This window comes from Impatiens glandulifera, chromosome 5 (genome assembly GCF_907164915.1).
Source record: "Impatiens glandulifera chromosome 5, dImpGla2.1, whole genome shotgun sequence".
Lineage (NCBI taxonomy): Eukaryota > Viridiplantae > Streptophyta > Magnoliopsida > Ericales > Balsaminaceae > Impatiens > Impatiens glandulifera.
The window spans coordinates 3,146,034-3,171,930 of NC_061866.1; the positions used below are offsets into that span (position 1 = coordinate 3,146,034).

A 25,897-nucleotide genomic window follows, 5' to 3' on the forward strand; every position below is an offset into this window, starting at 1 on the left:
TGGATAAATAGTGACAATGGCCAAGTGGTGAATGTGCGCATAACCCATCAGCCATCATTATATTTCAGCCTTAATTTTTTTAAAGAATAATATAAACAAGTCTAAATACATTTTATTCTATATATATTAAACATAAACAAATTACATTTTTATAATAAATTACAAGACATGTTTTCTAAAAAATTTGGCAACAACTTTATCATAGCTTTTGAGTTTGCATTGGGTCAATCAACTCTCTTAGATAATTTAATTTCTTTAAAAAAATATATAATAATCTAAGTAATAAAAACAAGTCTAAAAGGATTAAAATTGCAATAACACATATCATTCACAAAAGCACCTGATCATTCTCAATTTTAAAGTTAAGTAATTCTCATTGAGTTGATCAGAATTAGATGTAACAATACATATTTTCTTTACAAAGATTAATTTTTCATTAGAAAAACTACAAAAGGGGAATGGAGAAGAAGAAAAAGCATTATCAAAAAGAATTATGCAATCTCTAAACATGTATTAATCTCACCTAATTCTTGGCAGTAGTTGAAAGATCATCCTCATTTGAATCCCATTTCTCTATTATTTTCATACTCATTTGAGAGCATATAGTCTCTACTTCTTCGATTTTCCCTTCTTCCTTAAGTCCACATATAAGCTCATTACAAACACTCACACTCGGTAGAAAACCTTTCTCCTGCATTTCTCTATACCAACAATATGCTCCATTGAAATCCATCAGATCACAGTGTCCCTTTATCAATATACTGTATGTATCAGCTTTAAGTATCAATCCAGCACATTTCATATCTTCAAGAACATCTCTAACTCCAACCAATTTCCCCTCAATAAAACAAGCCTTAATCAAGCTATTGAATGTCATCTTGTCCTGCTTGATTCCTTCAGCCACCATCTTATCGTGCCACAAATACGCACTTTCCACATCTCCCAGCTCTACAAACGTATGCACAAGTTCATTATACAAAACCCGATCCAGAACAAGATCCATCTTCAACATCTCCTGAATCATCGTCTCAAGTAAAACCGGGCCTTGCTTTCTGCATAGCCTTATCAATGAATGGAATGTTTTTATCGTCGGTTTAATGTCGGATTTCTTCATTGTATCGTATAGCTCGAGACATTTTTGTTTGTTACCCGTCATTGAATATCCCGCTATTAGAATATTGTAAGTGATAACGTCGAGTTCTGAAACTCGGGATGCCATAGCTTCGGCCTCTTCCATCCTTCCCTTCTCGCAGAGCGAGTGAATAAGAGCGTTGCATGTTACAACATTCGGAGATAACCCTTTTTGCACCATCTCCTCGAATAACCGATTCGCATCCTCCATCATACCGATCGTGCAATAGCCATGGATGAGCATGTTGTATATTCGCGTGTTGGCGTTTACCCCTTTCTTAACCATATCCCTCATCGTTGTCTCCGCATCAATGAGTCTCATTTCCTTGCATAAACTATTTACGATTGAACCATAGGTCACGACATTCGGCGTTATTCCTTGGCTTTCCATCGTATCGAGAATCTCGAAACACTTGTCGAATTGGCGGGATTTTCCATACCCATCGATGAGGGTGTTGTACGTTTGTAAATTCGGGAACAAACCTTTCTCAACCATCTTCTTTACCCATTCCGTGGCTTCGCTCATTCGATCTGAAACGCAGAAGTGTCGAATGATCGAATTGAATGCGATGCTAGTGGGAACAATCTGACCGAGGGTTGTTAGCGCTTTCTCGACATCATTGGCTCGACAATAACCGTCGATGATCGTGTTGAATATAATTTCAGTGGGAACGAATCCACGTTCAATCGACTTTTTCAATATTTCCTCAGCCTTGTCCATTTTCGCGTGCTTGCACAACCCGTTCACCAAAACGGTTAGAGCGTGGGCATTTACTTCTACACCTTTCTTCTCGAGCAACTCTTCAAACATAGCCAATGGAGATTCGACATCATTGTTCCTTATAAGCCCGTCGAAAAGAATGCTAAGAGTGAATCCATCGGGAGAAAAGCCTCGAGCTTTCATCTCGACTAAGAGATTTCTCGCTTTATCCAACATTTGTTTCCTACATAACCCACCAAGCAATGTATTGAAAGTGACAATGGTAGGTTCAACATTAGCCACCTTCATTCTCTCACGAACATCAAAAGCCTTTTCCAAATCCCCCATCTTACAATATCCATCTATAAGTGTATTAAAAGAAACAGCATTTGGCACAACTTTTCTATCAATCATTTCATCGAACATCTTACGTGCATCTTCTATTCTCTTCTCTTTACACAAACCACTAATCAAGATGTTATATATAAAACCATTTGGGTTCATCCCACGTCGTCTCATATCATTTAGAAAATCCATTGCTTTCACTAACTCACCTAGTTTAACAGCCGATTGAATTGCCTTACTGTAAGCAAATTTGTCAACATGAAACCCCAAATTCACAATTTCACAGATTATATCAATGGTCTTTCTGTGTTGCCCTGAAGAAACTAGAGACTCTAGAAAAAGCTTAAAGGAAGGCCAATAAGAACACTTACCATCGCCTTTGATCAGCGTATAAACCTCCGTCGCTTCATTCGGTAGCTTCAATTCGGCACAGACAGTAAGTAGCAAGTCTGAAAATGCATCTTTCGATACGGGCAATGAACGAGTAAAGAGGGAGAACAGTTCGGTTGGGGAAGAGAATGGCGACCTGGAGAGAATAAGAGACCTCATCATCTCTTTAGCAGGTTCGAAATGTTTATGATGTATAAGAAAGTTCAGTTTCCGGATTCGTTCTTTTCGATCCTGATCTTGTAGACTATTAGCGTTATTGGGATTATCCCCATGGAAGAACCCACCACCGCCATGTTGAGAATCGTTAGACGAGAATCTACGAAGGGAAACAGGTGCAAGATTTTGGTATTGATTGAAGGCGATTGTGGCGGGAAGTTTAGTGATCAATAATCGCCGATTCGCCATTTCTCTCTAATACGTTGAAGATTCAAGCTTTATTGGCGTCTTTGATCACTCTTCTTCTTCTAGCTTAAGCCAGCCATTAAAAATGGCAGAGTATTGAACTGGAGACGAAAGGTCTGTCACTGCCATGGATCGCTATGTTTACTCACCGGCCCAATAAAGACTCACTCATTAGTCATTTATTATTTCAAATTTATACATTTATAATAGGGAAAAAACTAACCCCTATATACTTCTTGTAGAACGAGCTATTTACTAATAAAATTACTTAAACGTATATACTAATAAGTACTATCAAAAATTGACTCATTTAGCTTATTTTAGTAACATGGTTAACTTTTATTTTTAAATTTATATATTTATTAATTAAATATTAATATATTTTCTCTCTTTTTCTCTTTATTTATTATTTCATTTATTACTAATAAATGAACCCTTTATTTTTATTTTTTTTATAATTTTTTATTATTTCTTTATGAGTATTTATGATTGATTATTTTAATTTTATTTTATATACATGAACATTTATCATTAATTATTTTAATTCTATATTTCTTCTTCTTTTTTATATATATATTTTTATATTCACATTAATTATTAATTATTTTAAAATTGTTTAATCCCAATAATTGAATATAACAATAAAAATTCAGCAATAAAAATCCTTCAACACAAAAATAAATTAATTAAGAATTAAGAATTGAATAATAATAAAAACTCATTCATCAAACACTAAAAGAGTAATAATCAAATATTAGACAAAACAATTCATTTACTACTAATATAACTAATATAAGTCGTGAATAAAAATTAAATAAAAAATTATTAATTTTATTTTTATTTATATTAAATTAAATAAGAAAAAACTTTTTTTCATTTTTATTATATTAAATTAAATAAGAAAAAACCCTTCAAAAAAATATTACATAAAACATAAAATTCATAAATAAGTTTTTAAATTAAAAAAAATGAGAATTTAAGAAATATGAAAAATAAAAACTAATAAAAGAAGAAGATAAAATATAAAAGAGAAATTAATATTAAAATAATAAAAAAATTTAAGAATAAAATAAATTACCTAGTTTAATTTATGAAAAAAAAGCAGAGTGAAAATATATTAATATTTAATTAATAAATATATAAATTTAAAAATAAAAATTAACCATGGTTATTAAAAGAGACTAAATTAGCCAATTTTTTATAGTACACATGTTTAAATGACCTTTATTAGTATATGCGTCTAATTGAGCTAGTTGTACAAGTACATACGTCTAAATAAGTTTTTTTCCTATATAATATATAATAACGTTAATTTCTTTTTCTTAATTTATTTATTTTAATTATTTTCTTTTTCCTATAATATATATATATATATATAAATTTTTCTCTCTCGTCATCTTAATTTACCATATATATAATATATATATATTTTTTTTTTCACACTAATAATATAAATTATTTTTTATATTAAAATATATAATATTATATAACATATTTATTTATATATATAATAACAATATATAATAATACTTAATAGATAAATATAGAGGTTTTATCTCTAAAATTACTCTTTTTTTTAAATTAATTTTTTTATTTTATTTTCTAGATTTTTCTCTTCATTTATAATTTATCTTTCTAATTAATTCCTAATATTATTCTCTCTCTTAATTAATTTTTTTTATTTTATTTTCTCTCTTATTATAATATATAAAAATTTATATTATTTTCTCTCTCCTAATATATATATATATACATATATTTCTATATTAATTTAATTATTATAAAAAAAAAATTCTTTCTCTTAGATGAATATCAACCTCAAAGATGAGGTTATTTGATCTGGTGGTGATTTACTAATTAAATTGCGTTCGTGGTATTTTTATTTATTTTTTGACGAAATTACCCTTGTAGCGAAACGCTAAGGGACTTAGCGTTTCGCTAAGTGAATTAAGTTTAGTATAAATACTCTAATTTTTTCATTTTTTTCATTTTCTTTCTCTCTCTTCTCTTGTTCTCTCTTTCACGGCGGCGGCGACGGAGACGACGGAGGTAGAGGCGACGGGGCGGCGGTCTAACCTAAATCGATTTGCACGATCTTCATTTCTTTCAAACCCTAAACCTAAATCGATTTACACTATCTTCATTTCTTTCAAACCCTAACCCTAAACCTATTTTGCATGCAGGTCAGGTGAAGGATGATTATAAGGTGTCGATTCTAAGGATGTTTCCATGATATTCTCAAACCCTTCTGTTCTTATTTGGTTTATATTGTTTCATATTTATTATTTGGTTCGTTCATATCATATTGCTTCATATTTCTGTTTCAGGGAAGTTTCGCTAAGTGTTTAGCGTTTCGCTAAGTGCTTAGCGTTTCGCTAAGTGCCTAGCGTTTCGCTAAGTGCCTAGCGTTTCGTTAAGTGCCTAGCGTTTCGCTAAGTGCCTAGCGTTTTGCTAAGTGCCTAGCGTTTCGCTAAGTGCTTAGCGTTTCGTGAGTTATACTACGATGATTTCGGATTTGTTGAAGGTGGGAAGATCGAATGAGACATTTGAATTGTTTGATGAGATGAAAGAAGCTGGTTTTGTTCCTGATGATACTGTGTATTCTTCATTTGTGGGAAGTCTTCATGGGGTGATTATATTTTTATTTGAATGGTTGAATCTTCATGCTAATGATGTTGTTCATTATTAGTTTGTTAGTTGAATAGAATAGAGAGGTTCTTCTTATTTGTGTTGTTTAATCTTTCAACTATTGTAGATAACCAAATTTTAAACTTTCAATCAATTTTTATAACAAAATATTGGTAAAACATCTTATGAATTATGATGAATGGACCTTGGTTGAATCTTCATGCTAATGATGAATATTGGTAAGAATACAAACCGATCTGAGCTTTCTAACTATCTAATCTGAATTGAACTTTTGATCATTTGGTTCAAGTCCGTGATGGCTTGGATTCGATTCCATATTTAAGACATTCATGATGGAGTATAATCGAAATCTGAAAAAAATCACACCTTTTTTGAATAGTTTTTATAAGAACATTACTTCAAATATGGGGTTCACTTACATAAATTTGAATCTTGAAATGCCTCATTAGATCTTGTTTTTATCTTAATAGTATAAAGAACTAGAACTTCACTTCTATCAATGAATAAAAGAGCTCTGCATAAATGAAATTGTACCAAGAACAAATAGTCTTATCAAACATATTATTCTTTTTTACCACATGAACTAAAAAATTACAATTACAACTGTGAACTACATATTATATGTTTTCATATATACAAAATCTATTACCAATTAAAAAACAAACTTTTGAAAAGATTACTATATTTTTTCCCAGTAATTGAAATGAGAATAAGTAAAAAATAACCTCTCCAATTAGTCTAAAATCCTTTCCTATATGACCAAGTTAGCATAGGTATCAGGTCCTTGGCTGCTCCCATTTTGCTTTAGCTTTTTGAAAGGAATAATATTTTACTGGAAGGCGGATCGTTCTAGAGTGCTGGAAAATCGCATTCCTAATGGATTGCCTTATCCACCAGTATGCATAAGTAGCAAACCTGCAACCAGTTTGAGACTTGAATTTCTCAACACTTTTCAGAAGACCCATGCTCCCTTCCTGCAACAAAAGACTCAGTTTAAATTGATAAAATAATAGTTTTCAAATAGGCTAAATAATTTATTCAAGTTTTGCTTGTACCTGTAACAAATCATGAAGTTTGAGACCATAATTCTGATACTGTTTAGCGATGTGAACCACCATCCGTACGAAACGCTAAGCACTTAGCGAAACGCTAGGCATTTAGAGAAACGCTAGGCACTTAGCGAAACGCTAGGCACTTAGCGAAACGCTAAGCACTTAGCGAAACGCTAAACACTTAGCGAAACTTTCCTGAAACAGAAATATGAACCAATATGATATGAACGAACCAAATAATAAGTATGAAACAATATAAACCAAATAAGAAAGAAGGGTTAGAGAATATCATGGAAACATCCTTAGAATCGACACCTTAGAATCATCCTTCACCTGACCTGCATGCAAAATAGGTTTAAGGTTAGGGTTTGAAAGAAATGAAGATAGTGTAAATCGATTTAGGTTTAGGGTTTGAAAGAAATGAAGATCGTGCAAATCGATTTAGGTTAGACCGCCGCCCCGCCGCCTCTACCTCCGTCGTCTCCGTCGCCGCCGCAGTGAAAGAGAGAACAAGAGAAGAGAGAGAAAGAAAATGAAAAAAATGAAAAAATTAGAGTATTTATACTAAACTTAATTCACTTAGCGAAACGCTAAGTCCCTTAGCGTTTCGCTACAAGGGTAATTTCGTCAAAAAATAAATAAAAATACCACGAACGCAATTTAATTAGTAAATCACCACCAGATCAAATAACTTCATCTTTGAGGTTGATATTCATCTAAGAGAAAGATTTTTTTTTTTATAATAATTAAATTAATATAGAAATATATATATATATATATATATATATATATATTAGGAGAGAGAAAATAATATAAATTTTTATATATTATAATAAGAGAGAAAATAAAATAAAAAAAATTAATTAAGAGAGAGAATAATATTAGGAATTAATTAGAAAGATAAATTATAAATGAAGAGAAAAATCTAGAAAATAAAATAAAAAAATTAATTTAAAAAAAAAATAATTTTAGAGATAAAACCTCTATATTTATCTATTAAGTATTATTATATATTGTTATTATATATATAAATAAATATGTTATATAATATTATATATTTTAATATAAAAAATAATTTATATTATTATTGAGGTTATTTAATCAAATTTCCCCATCATATATAATTTCTATCTCAATTTTAAATTTTCTTCTCCTAATTCACTGTCAAAAATTATTATATTTTTTAAATTAATTTCTTTATTTTATTTTCTAGATTTCTCTCTCTTTTATAATTTATATTTTTAATTAACTCCTAATATTACTCTCCTCTTTAAATTATTTTTTTATTTTATATTTTCTCTTACCATTTATAGATATTTATATTTTTCACACTAATAATATAAAATATTTTTTTATCTATAATTTTTATATTAAAATATATAATATTACCTAACATATATATATACTTATATATATAATAACAATATAATAATAATACTTAATGGATGAATATTGAGGACACAACCTCATCATATAATTTCTATCTCATTTCAAAATTTTCCTCTCCTAATTAATTTTCTAAAATTACATTATTTTCTAAATTAATTTCTTTATTTTATTTTTTAAATTTCTCTCTCCTTTCATAATTTATGTTTCTAATTAACTCCAAATATTACTCTCTTTAATTTTTTTTTACCTTCTCTCCCATCATAATATATATATATATATATATATATATATATATATATATATATATATATATATATATATTATAATATATATAATTTAATTATTTTATAATATATAATTTTTACGTTATTTCATCATTTTTCTTTCCTAATTAACTTCTAAAATTATTTATTTTTTAAAATTAATTTATAAAAACTTTGATATAATATATATTAATTTTGCAACATATTTAAATATAATATATATATATATAACTAAAATATTATTTACTCTTTCCTAATTAATTATTTTTAAAATTTATTATATATTTTCTTCCATACTTTTACTTACTAATTAACTCCTAAAATCAACGTTTTATATAAATTAATTTTTTTTTCTCATCTTAATATATATTATTATTATTGACTTATAATTACAAGGTATGTGAATTTATAAAAACATATATAACGAATAAATAAATATATTAGTGATTTTATATATTTAATTGTGTTTATAGTGTTCGGGGAAGAATTGTAATGAGATCGGGATGGAGCGGGGATAAAAATATCATTCCCGTTCCATTTCCATTCGTTTTCGGGAAAAAACCGTTCTAAAATGGGGTAAATTCGGTTCGGTTACTATTGAACGGTTTCAAATTGTCATCCTTAGTCCACATAGATGAGTTAGGGCATAAAATTATGATGAAATGTGTAATCGAATGTTTAAGAATGCATTTTAAAGACGGTAAGGTTTGTCCACATTTGTGAGTTAATGTATTTAATTAATTATGTTTAGGAAAGGAGAGAAAATATTTTTGATTCGAAGAAAAAAATTAAAATATAAACTATATTTATTTATAAATTTATATAATATATTAAGAAAAAATTATGATAAGAGATATAATTATTTTTATTATATATATATATTATTATTGGGAGAAAGAATATTTAATATTTAATATATATATATATATATTATTTAAAATCTAACTTACAAAATATATATTCATATACAAAATTATAAAATTATTTCAATAGTTTTAAGTGGTCTAACTTGAAAGCATTCACATTTCATACCTTTCAATATTTGTGAGAAAACATAAGGGTTGAGTCAGGGTCTAAGATCATTGCCGAAATGTGTGATCGAATGGTTCCTCCACGCGTAGGGAATGCCGATTTAAGTAATGCAAACATTGGTGATAAAATTTAATGACCCATCCACGGAGGGTATGTTAGGACCTAAAATTATGTTGAAAGGTGTAATCGAATGTTTAAAAAATATATTCTTAAAGACAGTAAGGTTTGTCCACATAGGTGAGTCAATGTCTAAGATAATGCCAAATGCATAATTGAAAATTTATTTTTATTCAATTTTAAAATATATTCAATTAATTATGTTTAGGAAAGGAGAGAAATATTTTTAATTAAAATAAGATATATATTTATTTATAAATATTATATATTAGAAAAAAAATGAAAAAAATATATTTTAATTTATAAAATTATAATATATTAAGAAAAAAATTAAGATAAGAGATAAAATTATTTTTATCATATATAAAATGTTATATATATATATAATATTTTTTTATTTATAATTTTTTATACTGTATATATAGTTATTTTAAATATAATATATAAAATATATAAAAACACAAAATTATAAAATTATTTCAAAAGTGTTAAGTGGTCTAATGGTTAAAATGTTCATATTTCATACTTAAGACAAGGGTTAGAATCCCTTTAAAAGTAATTATTATATGTGGTGAGAATTTGGCTTGAACGATAACATATAGTAGTATATGAGGGAAATACTCGCGCGAATAGTGCTAGATAAAATACTTTTATCGAGAATGTCGACTTGAGTACACACATCCACATAGAGAATGTCGCGAATGGTGAGTTATGGCCTAAAATATAACATATATCAAATAGTGCTAGATAAAGTGAAAACAAGAATGTCGACTTGAGTAAACACACATCGGTGAGAAAACCTAAGGGTTCGTCCACATAAGGAATGTATATATTTAAGTCTATATTTATTTTTAATATATTTTTATTTAAGTTTACACAAATAAATGATTATAAATATGTTTTAAATAGACTTATATTAAATAAGTTTAGATTCACTATTATCTTGATTTGTCCGCTCTTTTATTTTATTTCAAACTTTAAGATTTTAAACTTAAAATTAAGAAATAGTAAGTACTTAATGACTTAAATATTAAAAAATTAAATTAACAAATAAAAATATCTGTAATTTAAATATTAATATTTCTGTTCGTGTGATAATATCTAAAATTAATATTTGAACAAATATATCAAGACTATTATACCCTTATATATTACTCATATTAGTTAATAAACTTAATATAATATGTTGAAGTATATAATTTAATATATTAAATAAAAAAAATTATATTTTATTAACTAGTATATATTAAATTATAATTTGTTAACGTATATAATAAAATATATATATTTATTCCAGAAGAAAAAAATTTGTTTATTAATGAGAAAAAATTGGAAAATTAATACGACTTTATATTTATATATATATATATATAAATAAATATAATCATATAATATATATATATATATATATATATATATATATTTCTCTTATTTGTTTATTTTATAATTAGTTTAGATATAATCATATTTTTATTCGATAATGTTTGAAAATGTAATCTCGTAAAAATTAATTAAATGAATTAGGATAAAAAAAAATAGAAAAGTAATACGAATTTATAATATATAACAGTAATTTTATTAAATTTAAAAGATATACCGGTCTTTTGATGATTTTATTTTAGAGTAGCCGTTAAACTTTTTCCTTCTTTTAAAATAAGTTTTATATTTGAGCTTATTATTTTTAACGTGTTTTTACTTAAGTCTATAGTAATAAGTGATTATAAATATGTGTTATCAAATCTAATTATTTTAAATAAGTCCTTAATGCCTTAGTTTCTAGATTTTAAGTGTTACTCGTATTTTATTTTTGTTGAAAGTGTTTCCTCAATTTTTTTTTGTTATTTCATTGAACTTTTGCTATGATTTTGATTCAAAATATTGTATCTATGCCATGATAATTTCAGACAAAAAAAAAAAAAATATGTAAGATTTTTCAAACTTAAACTCTAATATATAATATAGAAAACTAGAGTAATAATATAAAAATAAGTTAATGAATAACCATTTAATAATCACTGGGGAAGAATACCAAACGGGTATGAAAGAGAATATAGTTAAAGAGAACAATAATAATTAAATAAAAAAACAAAATACATGTTGACACAACCAAATTTGTAATCAAAAACAAAAATATTAGACATCAAAATAAAAAATGTCATATTATAATCCATTTTTTTATTTTTGTCTTTTTGGTACATTATGGTTAAACTAATTAGATGACAAAAGTCTTATTTAAGAGACTAAAAATATTTATTTTATTTTTTTATTAAATTATCATAAGCTTAAGTGAGTGACATGACTATAAGATTAGACTAGTTTCCTAAATTTAAGATGTAAAAATAATGATATATGATGCATATTCATTCTCAAATAGAATTTCAAACATATTTTGTTATTTTCTTTATCATTGTCATGTTTGTTTGGCTATGTTTCTAGCTACAACTTTTTAAGATATTTTGATTTATTACATGTTAATTTATTATTGTATTGAGTTGTGATTTTTGCTTTGTTTTATTTATTATTTTTATGTCCTCAACTTGTTTGAATTTTTTTTTATGTTTGATTTATTTGATTTATTTTTTCGGGTCTCTTTGGTTTTATGTGCACGAAAATTGTGGACAAAGTCCTTTTAGATTTATTTATCAAATTTTAAGATCAGCTAGTTTGCCCGAGAGGTTAAGGTGGAAGACTTAAGATCTTGTGCATGGGTTTGAACCCATAGCTATCATTATTATTTTTAAAAAAAAATTAATCTCATACAATTTTATGTTACTCAAATGTTTAAATTTAAAAGAGGACAAACATATTTTTATAGTTATTCAAGAACAACTTTTGAAAATTTAAACATTAGATTCTTCAAAAAGATAGTAAAAACAAACATTATAGGCCCTCAAAAACGAGTTAAATCATTCAAAATATGAACTTGTGGGGGGTAATCTCTTATTTCTACTCGAACTTTTGTAATCGAGAGTGGACTCATAAAATTGTCACTGCATTTCTCCTTGCCATAAAACAGAACTAGCATTATTTATTTATTTTTTTAAATCAATCTCATACAATTTTATGTTACTTAAATGTTTAAATTTAAAAAAGCACAATCATATTTTCATAGTTCTTCAAGAACAGTTCTTACAAATTTAAACATTAGATTCTTCAAGAAGATAGTAAAAACAAACATTATAGGCCCTCAAAAGATAGTCAAAACGAGTTAAATCATTCAAAATATAAACTTGTGCGTAACTTCTTCTTTCTACTCGAACTTTTGTAATTGAAAGTGGACTCATAAAATTGTCACTACATTTCTCTTCGTCATAAAACATAACTAGTTATACAAAGCTTTCTGGAACGAAAGTTGCTGAAGCTGAGTATTATTTTTTATTAAAAAAAATGAGTTTAAATTTATATTTAAACCTTAGTAAATGAAAGAGAAAGTAGGAATTAGACTAAAAGGACAGGACAAGTAAGGACAAGGGACAATGTAAGGTATCCTATTTCCTAGGTGGCAGAGCCGCCTTTAGAGTTCAGTTCCTAATCTATGGATTATTAAAAGACTCTCGATACCCGACATGTAGCATTAGACTGATTAGACCACTTAAGAGGACCCTTTCTTTGGCTTGTCTAGAATAATGTAAGAATTAGACGTTGAGACAGGCTTGTGCGCATTAGAGTTAGCAATGGTGATTGTAGTCTTAGCTGGTCTATGCTATGCAGCTAGTTTAATGGAATAATGTTTAACCCGGCCATGGGAACATAAACTTTGGAAAGAAACATAGGTTTCTTTCATATTAAGGGGGGTGCTTTGTTTGAACTTGGAAATTTCTGAACAAATGCAGGCCGAGTTGTTTCCATAAGACATGTTTTAGGCATAGTAGAAAAGACATATTTCTCATCAACTTAGTTCATATTTTCTTGCAATATACTATGATCTCATAATAGTTATGGAATGCAATTGACTGTTTGCCATAGTTTCGGATTAGAATCATATAAGATGACAGTTATATCTTTAGATGAGTCAGAATTGCCATAGTTTTGGTGGTGATGGTCCTGATGGAGATCAAGAGTTGACCTTTGCTTTCTGAAGGGTGAATCATCTCTTTCTTTATTATTGCAAACTAGTATAAACAACATGATATTGAAAATGAACTTGAATATGTTGCTTTGTGGGGATTTAGATTCGAGAGGAATGAATAATTTTTTTGTAACTGTCTGAGCCATGTAGTTTTAGTTTCTTCTCCTCAAACTAGTTTGATGCATCATGATAAAGTTTGTGTTAGCTTAATTATTTTAATTTTGTTTGACAAAGAAAAATTAGAGAATGAAACTAGGGTTTAGGAGAATGTAAATTCATGTTAGATATATTGCATGTTCTGTTTGGGGCACCAAAATATTTCAATTGTAAAGACATGCTGGAGTTAGATGTATGAGATTGTGATATTTTTTCTCACTTAAATATGATGGTATTTTTTATTATTTGTGGTCTTCCAAACATGTAAATCTTTGGATAAAAAACCTTTTCCCCCATATACTTGGCATGGGTCCTCAAATATGACACCGAACTATATAAACACATCCAGCATAGACACTGAATTTAAATGTTTTGCTCAATTTTGCATTGTCATTAACCCTATTAATAACTTTACTATATTTCAATTGGTGGATATTGCTAATTGTTCCATAACAATTTTAACCCAGAAAATCTTTGAGACCAAATGTTACAACAAAGAAGAAAAAGACAGTTTTAATATGGTTTCACATGTTTCCTGTTTCTGAAATAATCCTCTCAATCTATTCCAGGAGGCGTTCTTTTTCATCGGTTAACTCGTCATTTTGTTTATGAAGCTTTTCTATGTGTTTGGTTTGCTCCGAGTCCTTTCTGTAAATTCCAAGATACATAAAACAAAGAGATCCATTTTAGTTGCATTGTACGTGATTTTTTTTAGAAAAAGTGATGTTCATTCTTCATACCTATTCATGAAGGACAAGTTCAGTTTGAGAGATCGAACTTCCTTCTCAAGATTTTCACATCTCTTCCGAATTGACTGCATATCTGATGGAAGCGATGGGGTCAGGTTTCTCTCTTTCGCTTCCGCCATTCTGCATCAACAAGTGGATTCGACGAGTCTCACGTTTAGCCAGATACAAATTCAAAATTTATTGGTGTTTATCATTTGGATCTGAATCTGAATTTAAGACACACACAGTATATACTACCCTAGAGAAATCCTATTTTTCTCCTTATTACGTGACTTGATGATGATTGAAGGGGGAAAAAACACCTGAATATGTAGAAGTTACAGATCCATGTCGAATTAAATTTTCCTTCTGAATAAGACAACACAACAAGGAAAAAAAGGAAATCAGCACTCGACGATCCAACATGTTCGTGTATATAGATTGCTACCACAATAAAGTATTACCTTCTTATCATCTTTTATGTTATCATAGATCCTTTTGCATTGATCTGTTATTGAAGAAAAAATATTATTCAAATAGTCTATCATCATTTCTTCAATTGGAATTTAGAACTGAAGAGACAAGTAATAATAACCTTTCATTTTAGATCCATTACCCACAATTGGTTTCTTGTTAGTCTTTGAGAAGCTCAAAGTTTGTCCACAGTTGCTTGGGCCATCATAAGCATCAAAACAACTGGAGACTAAAGGTGCTGCCACCGAAGAAAGGTTCACCAGACATTACACACATAATGGGATTTGTATGAGTCATAATAAACCCATCATCCAAACATGTATTAATCTGACCTAATTCTTGGCAGTAGTTGAAAGATCATCCTCATTTGAATCCCATTTCTCTATTATTTTCATACTCATTTGAGAGCATATAGTCTCTACTTCTTCGATTTTCCCTTCTTCCTTAAGTCCACATATAAGCTCATTACAAACACTCACACTCAGTAGAAAACCTTTCTCCTGCATTTCTCTATACCAACAATATGCGCCATTGAAATCCATCAGATCACAGTGTCCCTTTATCAATATACTGTATGTATCAGCTTTAAGTATCAATCCAGCACCTTTCATATCTTCAAGAACATCTCTAACTCCAACCAATTTCCCCTCAATAAAACAAGCCTTAATCAAGCTATTGAATGTCATTTTGTCATGCTCGATTCCTTCAGCCACCATCTTATCGTGCCATAAATACGCACTTTCCACATCTCCGAGCTCTACAAACGTATGCACGAGTTCATTATACAAAATCCGATCCAGAACAAGATCCATCTTCAACATCTCTTGAATCATCGTGTCAAGTAAAACCGGGCCTTCCTTTCTGCATAGCCTTATTAATGAATGGAATGTTTTTATCGTCGGTTTAATGTCGGATTTCTTCATTGTATCGTATAGCTCGAGACATTTTTGTTTGTTACCCTCCATTGAATATCCAGATATTAGAATATTGTAAGTAATAACGTTGAGTTCTAAAACTCGGGATGCCATAGCTTCGGCCTCTTCCATCCTTCCCTTCTTGCAGAGCGAGTGAATAAGAGCATTACATGTTACGACATTCGGAGACAACCCTTTTTGCACCATCTCCTCAAATAACCGATTCGCATCCTCCATCATACCGATCGTGCAATAGCCATGGATGAGCATGTTGTATATTCGAGTGTTGGCGTTTACCCCTTTCTTAACCATATCCCTCATCGTTGTCTCCGCATCGATGAGTCTCATTTCCTTGCATAAACTATTTACGATTGAACCATAGGTCACGACATTCGGCGTTATTCCTTGACTTTCCATCGTATCAAGAATCTCGAAACACTTGTCGAATTGGCGGGATTTTCCATACCCATCGATGAGGGTGTTGTACGTTTGTAAATTCGGGAACAAACCTTTCTCGACCATCTTCTTTACCCATTCCGTGGCTTCGTTCATTCGATCTGAGACGTAGAAGTGTCGAATGATCGAATTGAACGCGATGCTAGTGGGAACGATTGAACCGAGGGTTGTTAGCGCTTTCTCGACATCATTGGCTCGACAATAACCGTCGATGATCGTGTTGAATAGAATTTCAGTGGGAACGAATCCACGTTCAATCGACTTTTTCAATATTTCCTCAGCCTTGTCCATTTTCGCGTGCTTGCACAACCCGTTCACCAAAACGGTTAGAGCATGGGCATTTACGTTTACACCTTTCTTCTCGAGCAACTCTTCAAACATAGCCAACGGAGATTCGACATCATTGTTCCTTATAAGCTCGTCGAAAAGAATGCTAAGAGTGAATCCATCAGGAGAAAAGCCTCGAGCTTTCATCTCAACTGAGAGATTTCTCGCTTTATCCAACATTTGTTTCCTACATAACCCACCAAGCAATGTATTGAAAGTGACAATGGTAGGTTCAACATTAGCCACCTTCATTCTCTCACGAACATCAAAAGCCTTTTCCAAATCCCCAATCTTACAATATCCATCTATAAGTGTATTAAAAGAAACAGCATTTGGAACAACTTTTCTATCAATCATTTCATCGAACATCTTACGTGCATCTTCTATTCTCTTCTCTTTACACAAACCACTAATCAAGATGTTATATATAAAACCATTTGGATTCATCCCACGTCGTCTCATATCATTTAGAAAATCCATTGCTTTCACTAACTCACCTAGTTTAACAGCCGATTGAATTGCCTTACTGTAAGCAAATTTGTCAACATGAAACCCCAAATTCACAATTTCACAGATTATATCAATGGTCTTTCTGTGTTGCCCTAAAGAAACTAGAGACTCTAGAAAAAGCTTAAAGGAAGGCCAATAAGAACACTTACCTTCGCCTTTGATAAGTGTATAAACCTCCGTCGCTTCATTCGGTAGCTTCAATTCGGCACAGACAGTAAGCAGTAAGTCTGAAAATGCATCTTTCGTCACGGGCGATGAACGAGTAAAGAGGGAGAAGAGGTCAGTTGGGGAAGAGAATGGCGACCTGGAGAGAATAAGAGAACGCATAATCTCTTTAGCAGGTTCGAAATGTTTCTGATGTATAAGAAAGTTCAGTTTCCGGATTCGTTCTTGTCGATCCTGAACTTGTAGACTATCAATGTTATTGGGATTATCCCCAAGGAAGAACTCACCACCGCCATGTTGAGAATCGTTAGACGAGAATCTACGAAGGGAAACAGGTGCAAGATTTTGGTTTTGATTGAAGGTGATTGCGGCGGGAAGTTTAGTGATCAATATTCGCTGATTCGCCATTTCGCTGAAGATTCAAACTTTATTAATAAAACTTGACAATCAAGGTCAATGATAGAAGATAGTTGAAGAGAATTACAACAAATAATAGAACAGTTCTCAAAATAATACTTTAAATATATTTAAGTAAGGTATAACTTATTATATTAACAAATTATCTTTAAACTTTATAATTTATATAGATTAAATCACAAATTAGTTAGTATAAAATTATAAATTAAAAAATAATATTACTTATCTTAATACTCCCCTTTCAAAATGAACCATCTTGGAAAAATAGCTTGGATCAAAAATAATTAAACATCGGAAAATCCAAAGCTTTAAATAATATATCTGGAATTCGATTCTGGGTAGAAATATATGTCAGTTTGATAAAACCAGCCAAATAATGATTTCTAACAATATGACAATCAATGTCAAGTTGCTTTGTACATTCATGAAATACTGCATTTTCAGAAATATGAATTGCAGCTTGATTATCACAATATAATGTAACTGTAATTGGCATTTCAATTTAAAACCTGTTTGCAGATATGAAATCCATTTAATTTCACAAGACGTAACCGTTAAACAACGATACTCAACCTCAGTTGATGATCTAGAAATTGTTGACTGTTTTTGATATTTCAAAAGATAATAGAATTCCCATGTGAGTGACTTTCTAGTAAGAGGACAAGATCCCCAATTTGAATCTACATAAGCCCGTAACTTAATTTCATTATCAAATGGATAGAATGTCCCAACAGAAATAGTACCTTTTAAGTATCTTACCACATGAAGAGCATCTTCCCAATGACAAATAGATGGTTCATTCATTAACTGAGATAATTGTTGCACAGCATATGCAATATCAGGTCGAGTATAATTTAAGTAGAGTAATCTTCCGACTAGTCTCCTGAACCTACTTGGTTCAGGTATAGATTTATGCAATTTTTCATGCAGTTTGATACCCCTAATAATAGGGGTTTTAGCTGGTTTACAACCAATTAGACCAACATCATTTATTAGATCTAATATATATTCACATGAATCTCATTGACAACGTGTATGATTTCTAGACCAAGAATTTTTTTTGCAATTCCAAGATCTTTAGTTTTGAATTTTGAATCAATTATTTTTTTAAGCATAGAAATTTGATCAATATCATTTCCAGCTATCAATATATCGTCAACATAGATAAGTAGGGCAATAATAGACTGGTCACAATGTTTAATATATAAGCAATGATCATATTCTGATTTTTGAAAACCCATTTGATTCAAAATAGATGATATTTCTGAATACTATTGTCTAGAAGCTTGTTTGAGTCCATATAGACTCTTATTTAACTTACAAACAATGTTTTTAGAGTCAGATTGAAAACCATATGGAATTTTCATATAAATTTCTTCTTCAAGTGATCCATGAAGAAAAGTATCATCAATATCAATTTGGTGTAAAAACCATCTTTTAGAAGTTGCTAAGGTAATAATGAGTCTATAAGTAACATTTTTGGCAACCGATGCAAAACATTGATTAAAATCAATTACACTCTTTTGATTGTAGCCTTTAGCTACAAGTCTTACTTTACACTTGTTTAATGTGCCATTAACATTCAATTTAGTTTTAATTGTGTAAATATTATTCTTCAATTGATACTGTGTTGACCCATTGTTTCCTTCATAGAAGAGTACTAAATTTTTTGAACTTTTTAGTACTGTAGAGATAATGACAAAAAGCTAATTGTGATAGAGGCAATTCATTATCACTTGAATTGTGATAATGAATATCTAAACAATTTAACAAGGTAATTTAGACCTAGAAAAGTACTAAAAATCAGAAGTGACGATGGAACATAATTTTTTAATTCTAAATGTTATGAACTTTTTAATTGTATGGGAATAATTCATCAAAATACCCGTGTTTATACTCCACAACAAAATATTAAATTGTATGGGCCAACTAAAACTTGATGAATCAACATTAATTTGATGAAAGATCAAGAATGATAGAAGATAGTTGAAGAGAAAATCATCTGATGTATTGTTAGAAAAGACAAGCGGTGATTAACACCAATGTATTTACATAGCAAGGGTCATTTGTCCCGATTATTCTTTCAGTTATAACAAGTAATAAAATAGTCTTCAAAATATTACTTTATATTTAAGTAAGGTATTAAACTTATTATATTAACAAATTATCTTTAAACTTTATAATCTGTACAGATTAACTCACAAATTAATATAAAATTATAAATAACAAAGTAATATTACTTATCTCAATATTGATGTGCCTCTTCTTCTAGCTTAAGCCATTAAAAATGGCAGAGTATTGAACTGGAGACGAAAGGTCAGCCAATGCCATGGATCACTATGTTCACCGGCCCAATAAGGACTCACTCATTAGTCGTTTACTATTTTAAATAAAGCTAACTAGACTAGTTTTATATAAATTTTAATTATAAGTATTCTCGATTTTTAATGCCTGGATTTAGCGGTTGGAATAATAGTTTTTGTTCGAATGCTGGATTCGTTAATCTTTTTTTAGAGTAAGACTAATTTATAGAAGTTAAACATGTAGCCTGTGTTTACAGTAAACTAATTTAATTAAAAGTATTGTGACGGGCTCGAACTTAGGAGGCGAATACATGTCAATTTACAAAGAAATGTGACATTAACTCTAGTTTTTTTTTAAAATTTATTTCAATATTTTCAATTAATAGAAAATGGGGTAAACCATAGGTTTATTTAATTGTTTTTATCAATATTTTATTTTTTTAAGTCTATCATAATTTTTTTTCAGTCCCAAACTCAAATTTATGAACTCGTTTTTTTCTAGGATCTTAGGACTTAAATTAGGTTAGGGATATCCACTCATTTTATTGTTAGGATAGACCATTAGGTTTTGAGTTGAAGCTTGTGAAACTTCATTTGGGGATAGTTTGATTCGATGCTTGCAATGCTAATAAACTGTCATAAAATTTAGATTGAATAAGCTAATATATATATATATATATATATATATATATATATATATATATATATATATATATATATATATATATATATATATATATATATATATAGTAAAGATTATTTGCGATAAGTTTGGAGTTGCATGAAAATATAGTAGGAAACTTTCAATTTTTATTAATAATTTGAACATTTTTTTATACGGTAAAGTTAATTATTTATAGTTCAAACTTGAGTTACAAAATGTGTGGTGTCCACTGTCCATCATTTAAAAATATAAAATTGACAGAAGAGTCATTTAAGACATTTTCTTGAAGATTTAAGGAGTGATTTGTTTTTAAAAATTAATTTAAGGGCTAAAGTATACCATCAAAGTCATTGAAAGACCACCCAAATAATTTGTCATTTTTTATTTAAAATTTAATAAAAATAAATTAGATATATTTTAGTATTTAATTAATAAAAGGATTGAATTGATTATTAGAGCAATATTTATGTGATAAAATAAAAAATATATTTATGAAATCTCAAAAACATTTAAAAAAAGAAAAACAAAATTAGACGGACTTTAATTTTATACAACCTGTTACTCTAATATAATGTTTATCATTTCCATAATATGTGATTCATAATATTATAATTTTTCTCTTAAAAAAAATAGTGGAGTTAGTTGGGAAGTTAATAGTTTTTTTTGAGAATTTAGATAATGTGTTTATTTATTTTTTTATATACATGTTTTTTGAGACTTTTTTTTATTTAATTTGTTTTATAATGTCATATTTTGTTTGTTGTACTTTGACGATTTTTATTATTTTTATACAAAGGAGTCGTTTAAATAAAAACACAATAATTTAGGTAAATAAGGTTCTAAATAGGGGTTTATTTAAGTAAATTTATTTATAAAATAATTTAAAAGATATTAATATATAATAAAAAAACTTTATTTTTTAAAAATATTTTAGTTAGAATTAATAATTTAATTAATGAAAATATCTTTAATGAATAATTGTTAAAAAAAAAGTTATACTAGATACAAGATAATAATATGTATATTAAACTTAATGAGTTATTTAGTTACAAAATTATATATCTAGATTTATAATAAGGATAAATTATATAGGTAGTGTTTGGTACGTGATACAAATAAATTATATAGGGTATATGTTGTATACAAGTATAAATTATAACTAGGTATAAATAATATAGTATTAGTTGTATAAATTATTGATGTTTGATATGAAGGATAAGAAATTGTATATATTTATAATTTTGTGTTTGAAATATAGTATAAGGATGTAGTATAGGTTGTATTGATATGAATTTAAAATTATTATTATTATTATTAATATTTACTTATATTATAAATAATATTATTTATTATTATAATGTTATTATTTTATAATTCATGTAATTTTAATTAAAATTTTAAAAAAGAATTATAATATAAACGGTAAATTATATTTATTTAATTTAAATATTATTAATAATTGTAATAAAATAAATTTAAAATAAAAATATATATAAAATAAAAAATATTATTTATAATATAAATAAATATAGAAAATAATAATTAATAAAATTATCATTATAAAAGTAAAAAAAAAATATTTTTTTAATTAAAATACTGAATTATTTAAAAAAATATATATTAAAAATAATTATATATAATAATAATAATATTAAAACTAAATAAAATATATTTAATATATTATATAATAATAAAAATAAAAAATTAAGTGATATAAGATTAGTGTTTATACTTAGAGAAACTAGTTACTATTTTTTTATCAAATATGAAGTATATTTAATTATATACGAATATAAATTTATATCAATAGTAAAAATGTAACCAACATTATATTAAAATATTATTATTATTATTATTATTATTTAATATATTAATAGGGTTATACAATATTTAAGGATAAATTATACCTCAAGACCTGTATAAAATTAAGAAGAGTATGTATAAATTTTACTAATTTTTTTTTCATATTTAACCTTACATATAAATTCTCTTTCTCAATAAATCCTTCCATTTTTCATCTTTAATATTATCTCTTCAATTTTTATCCATGATTTCTTCTTCAACATATTGTGCAAATTCAGGATGAGCATCTCAAAAACTAATATCAAGATCAACATTCCTAAATCGAACGAAGAAAAGGCATTGATGGTTGAACGACTTTGTCTTCAACCTAAATAAACACAGATACGGTAGTGGTAAACGTAGTGAAGTTTTTGCAACCTAATTTGAGAACGATCTAAATAATAATAATTTTCTATCTATGTCAAGACTCCTCACATCATCAGATAAACATTTTTTACTGTATTTCTTTATTTATTGAATATTAACTGAAATAACATCTTCTTTTATTTGCTTAGAAATTAGAGATCTACAAAATTTTACAATACTTAATTTAGCTAACAAGGCACAAAAATAAATTTGATATATTTAATTTGTTTTTTTTCAGGTTCCATACATGTTAAGTTTATTAGTATCCATATTAATGTTTTTCATTATCATGTATCAAATATAGAATATACCAATAGTTCTTAGTGAAACTACCTATATATCATTTCAAAAAGAGTGATTCATAAAAGAATTTGAAAATGTTTTTCTACCTTCTGAATATGTTGAACTTTAGTATTGTAGTCTCTATCCATCTATGTGTAAATAGATGTTGATCTTTATAGGAGTAAATAAAAATCTATATATTTAAATGATAATTAAATTATCCAACTATGTGTAATAAATGTTGATCTTTATAAGAGTAACTACAAATATAAGAGTAATTTATGATCTTTATAGAAATAATTATATATATGATTTTTATATGAATAATATATATATATATAATGATGCTTAATTTTTAAAGTGTCCGGATTGCCGGGTCGAGAGTTGTGGTTAATTTGGATATATATGAGAGTAAATGGATACTTGGGTCGGATTGTGGATTGACCCGCACATAAACTTAAAACGGTTAAAAATAATATTAAAAATGTTATAGGTTCAACTTAACCAACATTTTAACCAACTAGGCTAATAACACTTTATATTTTAAATTTAACCCAAAATTTGATAAACGCGTGACATTTTAACAATATAAGTTCAACTTTTTAACTAACTAATATATAATGATGCTTAATTTTTAAAGTGTCCGGATTGCCGGGTAGAGAGCTGTGGTTAATTTGGATATATGTGAGAATAAATGGATACTTGGGTCGGATTGTGAGTTGACCCGCCCATAAAAATTTTACCATAATATTTTTTTCACGATTTTTTATATTATTACTCGTGCAAATGCACGGGATACATGCTAGTTATATATATGATTTATTTATAGTAATGATAACTACAGTCTCAATTATCAATTATGTGTAATAGATAACATTAATATTACCGTCTCTAACTATGTATAATCAGATCGGTCCGTAAGCTAAAAAACCCCGGGTTAAGGCAGCCCACTACCTAGAGTAACCCATTTAATAAAATAAAGAATATATTATTAATTTTTTAAGAATAAAAAGATATAACCTAGTGGTTTATGATGAAAACATAAACATATTATTTGGTCATAGATATTAATGTCACTAATAATTATTTTTATATCAAAATTTTGTAGATGTGAAAATTTAATTTTTTTTTAGGCTGGGACAACCCAAAACTCGGAGCCGACTCTATGTGTAATAGATGATGATCTTTATAGGAGTAATTGAAAATATATGAGTAACTATATGATATTTATAAAAGTAATTTATGATCTTTATATGAGTAAATGTATAATTTGTATATGAGTAACTATATGATTTTTATAAATAATATACATATTTGAATGATAACTACTGAAAATAAAAAGTTTTATCAAGATCGATCACTTTATTTACTAATTTTGTAATTTTTTGAATTAAAATGTAACTAACGTATTAGTTCAATATAGTTTTTTTTTTTTAATTTGTTAATAATATTACTTTGTAACTAATAGATGGAGGCTAGATGTTAAATATGATAATGATGAAGCATATGATTATGCCAATAATAATATAATTTGTATAGTTTTTGAAACTATACAAAATAAACCTGAATTTTGTTGTTTATTAAACATTGTTATGATATTTGTCTACTAGAGACATCAATCTACATTCCATTATATTCCTCCATCTATCAATCTTGTACAACTTAGAACAATCACAATAAATAGGATAATAAAATACAATGATACTACATGTATTTACTTGTTAAGAATGGATAAAAGGACTTAGGACTTTCTTTCGTTTATGCAACCTTATGGAAATGTCAGGATTATCTCACTCTAAAAGTGTGTCTTTATAAAAAAAATATAATAATTTCTCTCTATATTCTATTAATCACATTAAGTTAAGAATGTTTCGTTTGCATTCCTTCGCTCCGGATGGGCTATTAGTAAATATGTGCATTAAGTGTTGAAAATCGTTATACATCTCAAGTTGATATTCTCAAAATAGTATTTGTAAACTTCTCATACAAATAAAATGTGGAAATGGTTTGAGATAAATAAAAAATGTCATAGTCTTAACAAAAGACATGAAAGTTTTTAATAAATTTATATACATTAAATATTTTTGTTTAGGAGCTCTAGATAAACATATATTCCAGTAAATATGGGAGTAAATATGAAAACAAGGTATATAAATAAAAAAGAACAAATTACAACAAACAAGCTTGAAGTTTGTTCCCATGATATTATGTTTATCTATGTGTTTTCTGGTTGGGAAGGAAATTATTGTTTTGTAATATTATGTTTCATATTATCTTTTATGTTATGAATGTTTAGGTATAGATAGTCAAGATGATGATACATAACCTCATTCAATTAATAAAACAATGAAAATGAAGGTTATTAGTAGAAAACGTTGGACGAATAAAGAATAGCAAGTTTTATTGAAGCATTGAAAGATATTATAAATGTTTTGTATGACAAGACGATAATTGCGTTTCTTGATACTGACATACGCCCAATGTCACATATTGACTCAAAAATTAAGTTTTGGAAAAGAATATACATTTGTAAGCATGAAAATTTGACTTACCCTATTTTTAAATAATATTATTATTTTTAATAATATTAAAATAATATTTTGAATTTATATATTCAAAATAATTTTAAAAAGGAATTAATACCTAATTAAGGATTAATTATTGTGATAATTAAACCATAACTAAGAAAATTATTTAAAATTCCAAAATAATTTGAGGATAAAATATTGTATTTATTTTATCCCAAAAAAGAGG

General features: G+C 27.7%; 2 protein-coding genes across 3 annotated transcripts; both read right to left on the reverse strand.

Annotated features, from left to right (window-relative positions):
- Positions 1–324: 324 nt before the first annotated feature.
- LOC124937673 (pentatricopeptide repeat-containing protein At5g12100, mitochondrial-like) lies at positions 325–3,063 on the reverse strand. Its single transcript, XM_047477973.1, has one exon. It carries the CDS (start codon positions 2,969–2,971, stop codon positions 524–526), a length of 2,448 nt encoding a protein of 815 aa, XP_047333929.1. The 5' UTR covers positions 2,972–3,063; the 3' UTR covers positions 325–523.
- Positions 325–17,695, reverse strand: LOC124937674 (pentatricopeptide repeat-containing protein At5g12100, mitochondrial-like). 2 transcript variants are annotated; one of them, XM_047477974.1, is made up of 2 exons: positions 15,230–17,695; positions 325–523 (listed from the first exon to the last, which is right to left on the reverse strand). In XM_047477974.1, the coding sequence occupies exon 1, from the start codon at positions 17,675–17,677 to the stop codon at positions 15,230–15,232; it is 2,448 nt and encodes an 815-aa protein (XP_047333930.1). In that variant the 5' UTR covers positions 17,678–17,695; the 3' UTR covers positions 325–523. The 2 variants fall into 2 exon arrangements, 1 of the variants encoding a protein (XP_047333930.1); XR_007099390.1 differs by lacking the exon at positions 325–523 and adding an exon at positions 14,834–14,931 and having other exon boundaries at positions 15,019–17,695.
- Positions 17,696–25,897: the final 8,202 nt, after the last annotated feature.